This window comes from Polypterus senegalus, chromosome 3, assembly GCF_016835505.1.
Source record: "Polypterus senegalus isolate Bchr_013 chromosome 3, ASM1683550v1, whole genome shotgun sequence".
Taxonomy (NCBI): Eukaryota; Metazoa; Chordata; class Cladistia; order Polypteriformes; family Polypteridae; genus Polypterus; species Polypterus senegalus.
In genome coordinates, this window is record NC_053156.1 from 231,114,574 (window position 1) to 231,128,533 (window position 13,960).

Consider the following 13,960-nt stretch of genomic DNA (forward strand, 5'->3'; position numbering starts at 1 on the left):
AGATTTTCTCCTGCCTGATTACTGAATTGTCCTATTAGAGCAGTGTTTCCCAAACTCGGTCCTGGGGACCCCTTGTGGCTGCAGGTTTTTGTTCCAACCAGCTTCTGTTTTTAATTGAACTCCTGGGCTAATTAAGTGAACTGATATTTCCCAAGTTCTGTGTTTTGGGAACAATACAGAAATTAGAAAACTAAGTTTGCTAAAAAAATAATATTAAAATGTACCAAGCAGTTATATAGGAATAATGTTTTTTTTCTTTTTAACAGTGTTTTCATCTTGATTTTCATTCTACTTTTCAAGGTGTTCTAATTGTTTAATTAATCCATTAGTTACTAATCAGTGGGTCTGACGCTAAAGTAGTTACAGCCTTTGATTATTAAGTGCTGTTTGCCTGGGTGTCTGATCTGCTTGTTTTAAATTGTCATTATTAAGATACAACGAAGGGGGAAAAACTGCATAGAGAAAGGGCAAAGTATAATGAAATAAACAAAACAGAGTTAAGCATTTAAATCTATAGCAAAAGAAGAAATACTTATAAATGTCTTATAAATGTAAAATCATACTGCTATGCTTTTCTGAATGTTGAATAAAAGAAAAAATAATACCAACTAATTAAATGATCTCAGTGTTATCAGGTGTTGTCACTGATTAGGAATCTGGTTGGAACAAAAACCTGCAGCCACAGGGGGTCCCCAGGACCGAGTTTGGGAAACACTGTATTAGAGGATACGTTACTTTCTTTAATTAAGATGTTGATTTCAACCTCAGTTTGGCGCCCAACATGGGGCTTTCCGAACCCCAGAGGAGGAGCATGCAGCAGATCGGAATCTCAAAAGATGCGAAGTTGACATGGTAATTATGGTGCATCTGAAACTAGAACAAATGTGTCCTAATCTGTGTGGGACTTCCTTACAGAGGTTAGTTATGTTCTATACTAATATAGGCTCCACAATGTGAGTGGGACTGTTCTTCTTCTACAGAATTAACATTCTGGAAAGAACACAAGAAACATCTCCAAAGATATCAACAAAAGGTTGTACTTGAACAACTAGCCTTATATGGAAGTTATGAGTAAAATAAATCAATAATATTTAAGGTCTTAATCACAGGAAGGAAATGTCATTGTATACATTATGTGTAAGGAAAGAGCAGCTCTGAGCTATTCACAACATTTTTATCATAAGTCAAAAGGTGGCCACAGAAGGTGGTGCATTAATTGTCATGTTCTACAAAAAAACACTACAAAAGGCTTTTGTAGACATGTCCTTACTAAGTATTTGGAATGTACATACCAATCAAATAAGTAAATCCAGCATGATTATGTACCTACGAATGAACTATACTTTCAGTGACACAGTTGAAGCTAAAGGCATGTTGTAACTTAAACTTAAACCCCTAAAATTGAGAATCTTTAACAAACTGGTCATGTGGCTAAATTAGTGTATCCTAGCATCTATAAAAATGCACTAAAAAACAATAAGTGGAAAGCTAAATGATTTCTTTGGTAAAAAAAATAAACAAGCGAGGTACTGAATCGTCTCCTCTTAGCTAAATGATTCCTAAAATTGTGATATGCCATTTAAAGTGCTGAACTTAAATTCAGAACAATGCCAGTCCAATGACTGTGTGTGTCACTTACAATGATATTGCTTCTGTAATAGTTATGCTCTATCATAGAGATAAATTAATTGAGCATCACAGAGAAACAGTAGTTAGAAGAAATTCTAGATCAGTCCACTACTGAGTCCAGTTTAGGACAAGAGTTTGCACATTCTCCCTTTATCTATGTTCATTTTCTTTGGATACTGTGTTTTCCTTTTTTCATCCAAGAAATGTACATATTAGGTGAACCAACGGCTCTAAAATGGTTCTCAATGAGTGATGTCTGTGTGATTGAGACCATCGTTGAACAGAAAACCTATAATTAAAAACAAAGCTCAGAAAATGGATAGAAGAAGAAAAGACAACTAGGTAGATTCAAATAGTCTAAGAAACCCTGCCACTGTTATTATAGTCACCAAACATGTTTCTAACCGAATGCATCACACGGTGTGAGAAAGGGATCAGTATATACCTAAAATGTATTTGTATTATATAATCTTTTTTCTATTGTCTCTTATTCATGATGAGAACTGCAATTAAAGAATAAGAAGTCTTTATGGAGGGAACTCCTTAATTTGGTCAAGATGAGCCACTGTAGGAGAGGCTGGAGAGGACTTCTGAGATATTTTAAAATCCTATCCGGGAAAGAAGAAAGAAAAGAAAAAAGGGAGGAGGGAGACTGAGGAGTCTGCCTTTTGGTATTATTGAAATAACCAGGACCTTATTTGAAAAGTGAAGCATTAAAGCCATCAGAAGGAACCAAGGGGGATAAAGAAGAATGTCGTAAATAGAAAACACATTAACAGGTCTACCGACAGCTGATTGTTTTGGGAGATATATGTGGGGCTTTATGCATTGTAGTGCTGACCCTTAGAAAGTGAGTGGTGTAGGTGAACTTTATTCCTTCTGTTTAAATTTAAGTACTGGAAACATAAAGGAACAGGGACTTAAAATACTGGTAACCCAGCTCTCATGGGATAAAAGATTTGATCTGAATAAATTCTGCATTCTAAAGAGTCAATTTTGTCTTATGATCAACAAAATGTATTTGTTTTTTCCAAGAGTAGTGTGCTTGAACATTTTGTTGTGTGTTTTATTTAATGGGCTTAAATCTGAATCAAGTATAACTGAAAAGGATTCTGATGATATATTAGTTATTTTGACCACATATATAATTAAGGTCATTAAAGTGAGCTGCTTTGGTTAAAGATATTTAAGAAGTGGCTACATCCTCACTCTTACCTCAAGTCACGAGACAACAGATTGCTAAATATCTTCTCTAAGGACTGTTTCAGGGCTTAATAAATGTATATCACTCTGGCCGGAGAAGGACAGCTAACCTTTGCACGTTGGACTTCATTCAATTGGCAACAGATGTGAAATCACAGCACCTGTTATTAGCTTGTAAGGGTATCCCGGCCTCATTAAAGGGATACTCCCAAAAGGTTGCCATTGTTTGCTTCATTTTTTGAATTGTATCAGAGTAAATCAAATTTTTATTTTATTTTTCCTAGTGTTAGCTGCAAAGGCAGTGGCATGTGTGTGTATGAACTTTGTTTAAGTTGATGGGACACAGGTTCAGACATGTTTTGCTCATTGTTCCCATGTTATAGCATTGTTACAATGGTCATTTCCTCTTCAATAGGCATACAAGAAGAGGAGCATGCAGTTATCCAATTTTTGTTAGCTGAAGATGTATTAGGACACAACACTGAATTGAAAAGTTAAAAAAAGAAGAATGATCAGGGTATCCATCTACATCCACCGCTGCTGAGATTACTGAACATGGTCGTGACGTGGCTCCGGCAAAAAGGTATGTGACCATAGGTCTAAGCTAATTGATAAACTAGGAGACTACAACAAAATTAACTTTTTATTATTAATGTATTTCTTTCTTTAAATATATTGCAGACACTTTTTTTAAACACCCCTCATATATGGGTGTCTCTCATTTCAGACTAAATGTTATTTTTCACCCTCTTTATTTTTTTTATTCAATCTCATCTGCTGGTAATATGGGTGTTTTTAAAAAATGAAATCTTTACTTACCTGAGAGTCCACCCACATCCATTTTTTTAAGGTTCTTAGCTTCCAAGATGCAAACAGTAAGTTTTCCAGCAGTAGGAACATAGCGCAATGAAATGCAGATATCCCCCAGCTTCTCTGGCTGTCACATAGGAAATGGCACAATTATATGACATTTAAGCAGATATTAGGCAACATCCTTTTAATTAGAAACTTTCTACAAAGAGTAGCAATTCGCTGATTAATGCAACACTGACCTCCTCTTTTTCTGCACTTTCCAGATCTCTCCATTCCTCGATAGGCTGTCCCAGGTCCACAGTGTTCATAGGTACTTTGACCTCACCGATAATATCATGCTTGGAGAAGCGATCAAAGTCATAAATAGCCATCACCAAAGTTTTTCCTCCCAATTCTTGATATGGAATCTAAAAGAGAAATAAATAGTTGTAATGGTTGTTTCCCTGTCAATTTAAGCAGAGAAAATAACAAATAAAAATCCCCTGGATGTTGTACATTTTGCACATGTACTAAACAGATGTCACATGGGTGTCGCTGCCATTTCTGATCAAGAGGGTTTAGTTGTGTTCCTGAAATGCCACTCATGGTTCATTAAGAGTAGACCTTCAAAACAGCCCTAGGGTATGGTGGAGAAAATATGTCCTGCATTTGGCCAATTCACATAATAGCCTATACACCTTTTTTTAAACTTATTAATTTGATCAAGATAGTAAAGAAACCATTAAAGCAATATTATATAACACATATTCCTTATATTAAATATAAAGAGCAACTATACTAGTTTGGTTTTTTTTGTCATTTACTGATTGACACTACTACCTTAAAGTTGCACAATACTGCGTTAAATATTGTTCTCGTCACTGTCACCATAGATTTCACAAATAGTCTTCATGTCAAAGTAACTTTTTATGGGTTGGTCTACTTTCCCCTTGCATACTGTAGACGTCCATGCTAGATTTAACTGCTGATCGTGAGTTGGCTCGGTATGAGTGACCCTTTAAATACCCCCACTTATCCTCTTTTCTGCTTGCTTTTTTTCTCACAACCACTGTAGTAATTACTCTGTCTTTCTGCTTCTGCTCTCTGGTTTTTCACCAGTTTTGTTTTTGAATGGGATAGATGTACCTTCAGTGTTGAGTCTTTATCTTGAGTAAAAATCATAGTTTTGTGTGTCTCTTTAATAAAATCGGTGCAGGATTTAAGCAAGGGTGATATGGGCATTTTGCTGGAGGAGGCACAGAGAACTCTCACCAAAACAACCTAAGATGGTCAATTTATTAAGGGTGTTATTCTATAAAGTCCTGATTATCTGCACAGAGTGGTGCCAATTATGTAAAACCATAAAATATCTACCATATCTACTATACATGAGGGGTGCTTTATATAAAAGGAAGGGGCTTTGTTCCAGACACCAAGGGGCAGCCACCCTAGACGCTGAAGTCTAATATTGACTACTCACGATGGTCATCGAGGGCCGCCAATCCCCTTCCCACCTAAGGCTCAAACAGGTCCTCGACTGGCAGTGATTAAAATATTTGAATATGTATATAGTTATATTTGGCATGTCTGAGGAGTGATTGTGCATAGAGAAATGGGTGGAGGAGGTTAGTAGTTCAGCATGGTACATGCTAAAGTGTGGAGACTTGGGTGGCTGCTTCCTTGGCTACTCCATAACATGGCCCTATTTGCCACTTATGGTGGACTCATCATTCTCGCTACACAGATAGTGAATAGTGTGTTCTCACAAAGCAATCAATACAGAATTATTACTATAGTCCAAGTTTCTAAGCAACTTTCAAATTTGGATACATTATATGTATTAGAGCACCTGTCACATGCAACACATAGTTGAGTTTTAAACACTCATCAAATTTTTTCACCATGTCTTATAAAATTAATGTTCATTTAAATAAGATGACTTCACAATGCCTGTCAGTTGCTCCACTGAATGTTTGCTACTAGGTACTCAGTATTCATTTGTGGGAGTGATCCAGAACATTCTACTGAGCATTTAAGTACATTAAAATTAAACTCAGGTTCAGGTTGCAAGAATATTTTCAGCTGTGAACCCACAGTAGGTCTCCTTTCAACTTTAATCCACTAGTATGACTTTGACAACAGGAATTGACTTCAAACATACATTTGGTTTTCATCTATTTCTAGATTGAAACAGAAACAATTTTTCTGTTTGTCACTGCCTGATCCCAAAGACCCAAAATGGAAGGCAATGCAGTGGTCTACTTTTTAAAATCTTGTGGAATACTTTGTTTATTTCTTTTTGTTAAATAATTTGGATGCAAATGAAGAAAGAGATCATTTAAAAAGGCCTCATTTGAGATTGGTTCTACCTATGAGCCCAACACTACCAGTGTAAGCTTTTGTGCCACAACCCTCAACCAGATAAAGTATTTTCATAAATGGAGAGATGGGTGGATAAACTCATTTTCCAGTGACCAGTTATTACATACATTTCACATACTTTCAGCTGAGCCCAATTAACACTTCTGCATACAGTGGTTTAATCTTTTCCAATTCTGTAGCATACTGCATTTAAGTACATTTCTACGGATTTCTCTCTGATATGACTGAGTGGTGAGGAGGAATTCACACAGATTTGACTGTTGAACTGCTGTTCTAGAAAGAATCATAGTTTTGTAGATCTTCATGGTCCAAATTCACCTGAGAACTTCACTGCTGGCTCTCATGTTCGCTTTGGAGTGCTTTTTGCATTATGGATGTAAATTATAAAAACTCCCACTTTGCTTACTTAAAAAATTAACAGTGCTCCAACGATCACTACCCAATATTCATTTAATTTCAGTACAGATCACCAAGAAGTATAAAAAATGTTATATGAAACATGTTGTTTTAAAAGTGTACATGGCCACAAATGAAAAAAATATATAAATATGTTTTAGAAGAACCATAAATAACTCCAACTACAAAATGAATCAGTAGTCTAATCAATATGAGGCAGTAATGCTAAAATGCTGTGAATGGTTTTCCAAATGTAGAACATGTTCCTACTGTGCAAACCACAAGTTCTAAGAGACACTTTGTCCGTGTTAAGGGAGCATCATAGAATTATAGTTCCTGGGATCATCTTTGATTACAGAGCAGTTGTTTGCTAACCATTGGCAGCATGAGTAATCTGGCAGATCAGAGAGATTATGATAATGCTTGAACTGCTAAATATCAAACATTAAGTATGACCTCTGAGACATTCAATTCCTGAATAGCACTTTTCTCAATTCCTGAATAGCACTTTTCTTTTTTCTGCTCATGCGGCAGTTGATTGGTGAGATATTATAGAGATTAAGGTTTCAAGTGCTCTGAAATTTTGCTTATTGCATGACTTCTGAGGAAAAATGCCATATATACTGTATAATCTGGAACAACAAATATAGAAAAAAAACTTGACATAGGAAATCTCAGACACAACTCTTTTCTTTTCAATAGACAATTTATACTGACCTTGCTTTAAAGTGGAGGTAGACACCTTATGGTGTATACAGAGTGGCAGAAAACCAAGATTATACCACCGAACTAGAAAATCACTCTGGAAACCCTTATACACTCTGGAAGATGATGAGCTACAACAGATAACTGAATGCTTGGAGCTGTTCATATGCCCCTGTATAGTAGGTCAAGGAGACAGGCTAATTGCTCTCCATATCTTTGCTTCACTGAAATAATGTATTGGTCTGGCTGTGCAGATTAGTGTCACCTCCATGTACTCCTAAGGAAAGACCTCTGAGTTCATTTAAAGCTCTGCTCTAAATACAGTCACCTGGATAAACCATCCAGAACATTTTATTGCACTGTTTTTAGATGCACAAAAGTTAATTACCTTTTACATGTCATCTTTGTTTCCATTAAGGAATATAATGCTCATAAATGGTTATTTTCACATGAGTAGAAACTGTAAAGCATTTTATTTATTTTTTCTCCTTGCTGGCAATTGTAAAAATACATTTAGTTTAAATTGTGGGCTGTACAATGGTGTATTGTTTGGTGCTGATGCCTGAAGGATTCAGTATCCTGCATTCAAATTCCATGTCTGGCAATTGACTGTGTGGACTTTGGACATTCTTATCATGTTTGAAAGGGTTTTTCTCTGGATTTCCTCCGACAAGCCATAATACATAAATTAGGTAATGGGTAATTCTAAATTGTATCCTTGTATATTCTGCTAAAGTGGAAAAAGGTGGAAGAAAAAAAAAAACAGTAAAGAAACAGGGGATTAGAAGGAGTGAATTATAGTTCAGAAAGAATAAGTGTCTTAGTGGTGTCTTAGACAAAAAGTCACTTTAAACAAAACAACAAACCCAATAAGCAAACAAACTCTTAATCATTAAACTTGCAAACTCCTAACTTTCAGATGGCTTAAGCTTATCCAAAATCTTGAATGCTAGTACTAGTGGGCTGCCATCTTACATAGTGACCACACGATGACATTATGCAGTTTAAATTACATTTGTCATGTGAAGACAATGGAGTAGCATTTCAAAAAATAGTATAGCTTCCATCAAGAACAATAATGGAAATGGTTGCACCCATGATAAACAAATTATGGCACTAAAACATAATGATATTTCAAAAGTGAAGAAACAGATACAAAATAATAATAATTCCGCAACATCAAATTCAAAACAGTGTGAGTGTCGATGTGTTCAGGAATGGGCCCTACATTTGACTGGCTTTCTTTTCAATAATGGTATCATGACAGTGAATTGGGTTAAAATAACGTTATGCTATGTGCTATGTTATAGTAAATTTGGCAGTGTGGATTGGATAAAAGAGGAGAATATACTGTATACATCTAAAAAGTAGACTGAATTATCTAGTAGAACATGTCAGGTGCTGGTATTTTGTTCAAATCCAAAACAAGGCAATCTCAGTAGGGTGGCTTTTATTGTATGAATCTTTATATTCCCTTGTGAGCTGCAAGAAACTGGGACAAGCTTCTTATCCAATGCTAAATTAAGAAAAAGAAAGTGGAGGAGAAAGCTTGCATTTCATAGTCGGCCATGCCAGCTACCTTTTGAAAGTCTATTGCTGAACTGCCCCATGAGATGCAATCAGTTTTTGAAGCTTACAAATGGTTTGCCTTTACAGCGTATAAGACAAATCACAATTAATGGCCATAAGGTTGTTTGAAACTCTGATCACCTGGATATGAAATTGAGGAAAGAAAGAACACAGTGGAGCAGGGTAGAGCAATTTTGTAATATGAAAGAAACAAGATAAAGTAGAGCTGGGTCTCTCCTTAAAGATTTGATCAAATGGGACATTGTGAGCATAGAAAAGGGATACTTCTTTGTTGTAAAAGGTATACATCCAACTGAAAAGAAGGATGTTTGAAGGTTTGATAATGAATGGACAGATGTTAAGAGTATTTCGTATATTATTTATTCCATGAAATTACAAAGTAAATGTAAAAGCGCATATATTGTTTGTGCTGGCAGTCTAAAAGCCCAATGTTGTATGTGACTTCCCACTTCAATAAGCTTTTCAAGTAAAGAGCACAAGCTGATGTTGTGCCTAAAAGATCTTGAATTGAACATTTTGGTGCCTTATTATTAGACGTTTACTAACTTGCAATTGATACTTTTAATAATCAATAATTTAGCTTAATGGAGCACATCTTCACAACTTATTTTAATTACTGCTTTATATCATGATGTGATATACAGTATTATTAATTTTGAGAGTAGTGTAGTGACATGTTCTATGTTGATTAGCACATGCAAGTAAGAATCTCACTTTACTCTGTACATACGTCAATAATGACTACAGAAAGAGAGAAATAAAGGAAGAACACAATTTGATCAGAGGACTTAATTATCAGAAGGTCTCTGATATATGATGAAAGTAAAACGTTTATCAATTAACAAATGTTTGTTTCAAGAAAAGACTGAGAATGCCTGGCACATACTGACTGATCTCGCATTCAGAGGTGTCATTCATTCATGATAGCATTAGATTTCATGATGCAGAAGCCAAGCCATTAGAACAAAGAGTGAAAAGGTTGTGGCTAGCAAAAAGGGAATGAATACTCAGACAAGCAGAAACACACTAAGAAGGTACAACAGAGCCAAACAACCAAAAAATCAATGTTTGTTAGCAGCTTTAGCCCAAACTACACAAGCAAAAGTATTTTAAAAACGTGACAAAATGTAGAATCCAAAAGCCAAGCAAAAAAGTCAAAGAATACTAAAGGGTAAAACTATATGACCTTTATATACAGTACATGGGCTAAAGAGGCACCATATAGGAGCACTAGAGAAAATGTGTGTTCTTTTTTATTTTCCCTGTCCTTCTACCTTTTTAAAAATGTAAAAATTGAGACATTTTGAATGTTGGGTGAATGTAGTCTTTTAATATGGCCCATTCTCCGAAACCTTGTTTCCTTCTTGGCCACTTAACCACATTTCAAGTTAGCAAATGCCCTTGTGAGCAACATCTTATTTCATTGAGAGCAAATAGCTGAAAAACATAATAATAAGATAATTGTCAAACTGATTTTTATTCTTACTTTTACTTTTTTATTTTTAAATTCATAATCAGTTAGCCAACTCCTTTTACTTTACTTACATTATTCATGAGAGCTTGCTATAGGCATTGGACTTTAAAAGACACAAAGTGGTCAGTTCAAAACAATGAATATGTTTTGGAAAGAACTTCCAAAATCAAAAAGAGACTTGAAACCTGACAAGGCATATAGTGTTCATAAAGTCACATTTGTTAGAGCCACAATAAACTCAACTTAATTGTGCAGGGATGACTATTAATATCAATTTGTGCAATGGTTTTGAGATTTTGAAATTTGTCAGTTGGATTTGGGGGCTGGGATAAGTTTTGTGCCATAAATCTTCACCCACATATTCTCAAAAAGAGGTATTTAAACATTTTTATACCTTCATTTTTGCACCCAGCCTCTTTAAACTACTTATTAGTTGTTTACAGTTCTTCTTTAGATGTCGTGTTTGTGTACTGCGTTTTTTTTGTTTTTCTTGGACACTGATCGAGGCAGTTGCTCACCCACACAATGTAATTATATATCAAGCCCAACAAGTCTTGCAGATGTTATAAACAAGAAACTGCAAAATCAAGTGTGGTCATGCCAGGCGTCAGCAGCGAGGATGGCCTGCCCAAATCCATCTTCACATTAAAAATTAATTAATTTCCCATATATTTGAGCATTGTGGATGAAAAACAATAAGCATATTAATACAGCAGAAGAACATACAGTATATGCCTGCAGTACACGCTCACCAGGATCAGCAAGAAAGTCAGCATTACAGACTTTCATGTTTTTATGTGGAGTATAACCTCAGGATTGTAAACGTAAGTGCAGTGTCCTGAAGAGGATTTTAGAGCCTGATAAAATCTAGTGCGACTCAGTATAAGAGGCCTGTTAGGTACTGACAAGTTGAAGTGGTAATCCATGTCGAAAAAAAATGCAATTTAAGCTTTATAGGTTTTGCCCAGGTATCTGACATATTGTACAAACAGTTTGTGTTGTATGGACGGGGTTTCTCTTTAGCCTTATTGCTAGTTTTTGATAACCAGCACTCCCACATCACCGATGGTGGGGTTTTGGTGCTTATGTTTAGCCCAGAATCTTTTCATGTGTAGCTCCTAGCTGGTGGAATGAGCTGCCCACCTCCTTTTGAAATTCTGACACCCGCAATATGTTTAAGAAGCATTTGAAGAGTCTCTTGTCTAACTAATATGCAGTTAGGTTTTTGTAAACTAGGATTTGTAACTTACTTGTATTTTAATAATAATAATAATTCTTTACATTTATGTAAAGTTAGTATGATGTATAATTCTATATATTGCTTTACTATGCTTTTCATAGTTAGTGGGAGCCACTAATGTGTAGCATCCATCTGAATGATGTGATGGCAGGCATTTTTATGCCAGTACACTCACCTCACATTAGCTATTAGATGCTGAAGAGGTAAGAGAAATAGCCAGTTTTAGAAGGGGGATGATTTGGGGCCAGAATGACTAGGCCATGGAGGGCACTTTGGCCTGGACATCGGGATACTCTATGGTGTTTATGAAAGATGCCCAAAGATCATTTTATGACCACAGAGAGTTAGGACTAGGCTTTATGTCTCATTTTGTTCTGAGCCCTTCACGTGTGAGGATCACTTTTGCAACCATGTCCAGTAACACTTCCCAAACAGATGTTTACTCAATTATATTGTATGTCACTTTGGATAAAAGTGTCTGCCAAGGAAATACATGTAAATGTTTATATACAATGCAATGAATTAAACAAGACACTGGAGAACCAGCTGACCTTGCCAAAATATTATTCTCCTGGAAGCAAGGAAATCATAATTGGAAAAAGCATAACAATACAAAAAAAAGAAAAAAAGAAAAATGCTGTCTTTGGCATAGATGCCAACAGTAATTCTTCAGGTAGGCACCACATGTCTCCTTTCCTAATTTTACTGCAAATCAGTATGTTAGTAGCACTTGCCTATATTATAGAATCAGCCAGCATTTCCGCTTTACTAATCCCCCTACACATACTGTACCTTCAAAAATGCCATAACTAAGTAAAAATTCACATTGTTTAAATATTTTCACAGCTTTCAGTGGGAGCACCATAACCAGCTCTGCATGCGAGCCAGAATGAAAGCGGGGGCGCGAGACTTACTGCTAATTACATAATAATCCACAGAATGTGGGAAAACAATGTTAATTACTGACTTATTCCTGCAGGGGAATTACAATTCAAACATAGCAACACAGAAATCAGAAATAACAGAAAAAGAATTGTGATTAACACAATGATTGCCCAGCTGGGCTGTCCACACGTACTGTGTGAAAATGGGCCAAGACAAACAAACTCTGAATACTGTATTTATATGTAATGTTTTTTAGCTGTGAATTCATTCTCTTGCTCTTTATATGGACAGTACAGTTGTTTTTTTGCTTTTTTAACTGAAATCCAGGAAGTGAAATTACATTTTTCACACAATGCAAGAAGTCACATATGGGAACTGAATAATCGCCCCTTACAGTTCAACAAAGCCTCACAATTAGTACAATAAAAATATAATAAGCAGAAGCACCTCAAAGTACTTCACATATAAAGGGCACAATTTACAGAGAAGCACATCGTTACGTTGTAGATTAAGTAACTTGTAGATTTTTTGTAACTGCAAAGAACAAATTGACATCCGATGTCTTTTGTTTTCTGTATTTGCCAGCAAAACAAAACAATAGTAAAGAATTGTCCTCTCAAGTGTCAGAAATTCCAGTTGTTCTAATGACACTAATGCTCCTTGGCCTTGACCTACAAGTATGCAGAGCTCTTTTATTTTGTCTTCCTGAATCTATTTATTCTACTTTAGGGTAATGGGGCCAGAGCCTTTCCTGGCAGTTACACGGCAGGAAACCAGCCCTTGATGGTGTGTCAGTCCATTATAGTGTATACTGTATATAATTATTGACTTCCAATGTGGTTGTGTCAAATAACTGAAATTTCAAGGGGCTTGTATTGTGTCACAGAGCTCCATGATCAAAAACAAAAGAAATTTACGTAGTGTGAGAAAAGAATGTGAATAATCTAGTGGTTGATCAAAATGGAACTTGCACATGCAGAATCGTGTCAATGTGTGTGCAATGTATTGAAGGGCTTCTGCTTCTCATTCATGGCATCACCAGTTTATTTTATTCACAAAATAGCAGATATGGTGCCAGTAAAGGGAAAGAATGCTAGGATCCTGCACAGGATGGGTAACTACAGGCAGAGCAGAGGCAGATCTGGGTGACGGAGCATCATGCTTACAGTGCATCTAGGAACACCTTGATGTCACCATATTCTGGCTCTGCTATAGGCTGGAGTGAATACAAGCCAGCTTCAGAGAAAATAAGTGCATTTTTAAAAAATTCTTTATATCCAAGCCACATCATTTTTCTCTTGTTTTACTGAAAAAAACATCATTTTTTAAGTCATATAGTGTATTTACAGATATGTCTGTTTTGGTGTCATCAGAAACCTCCACAAATTCAGGAAAGATGTTAAAGTCACTGCTGTCATCCTGATTATCTTTAATATTCTCTTGAATTGTAGCCCTTTATTAAACAGCATCAAAATATAACTGGTACTCTTCTAAATCTGTCGGGACAATCCCCACTACCCTAATCTTGATTAAACAGATTTTTTAATAGATAAACAGACCGAAAAAAAACTAAAGCCTGTTCTTGAATCTTCCAGAATTTAAATCACATGAACTACATTACACCTCACCAGGCTCAGCTATTCTCTCTTCCTGACATATACACA

The 13,960-nt window shown here is 35.8% G+C and overlaps 1 protein-coding gene across 4 annotated transcripts in view; it reads right to left on the reverse strand.

The window, feature by feature from the left end:
• syt2a (synaptotagmin IIa) overlaps positions 1-13,960 on the reverse strand; it is a 422,896-nt gene that overhangs the window by 11,858 nt on the left and 397,078 nt on the right. For all 4 annotated transcript variants that reach the window (XM_039748716.1, XM_039748715.1, XM_039748717.1 and 1 more), the window contains 2 exons: positions 3,885-4,052; positions 3,652-3,769 (listed from right to left, as the gene is read on the reverse strand). In XM_039748716.1, coding sequence (XP_039604650.1) covers positions 3,652-3,769; positions 3,885-4,052 — 286 coding nt within the window. The remainder of the gene's footprint in view (positions 1-3,651; positions 3,770-3,884; positions 4,053-13,960) is intronic.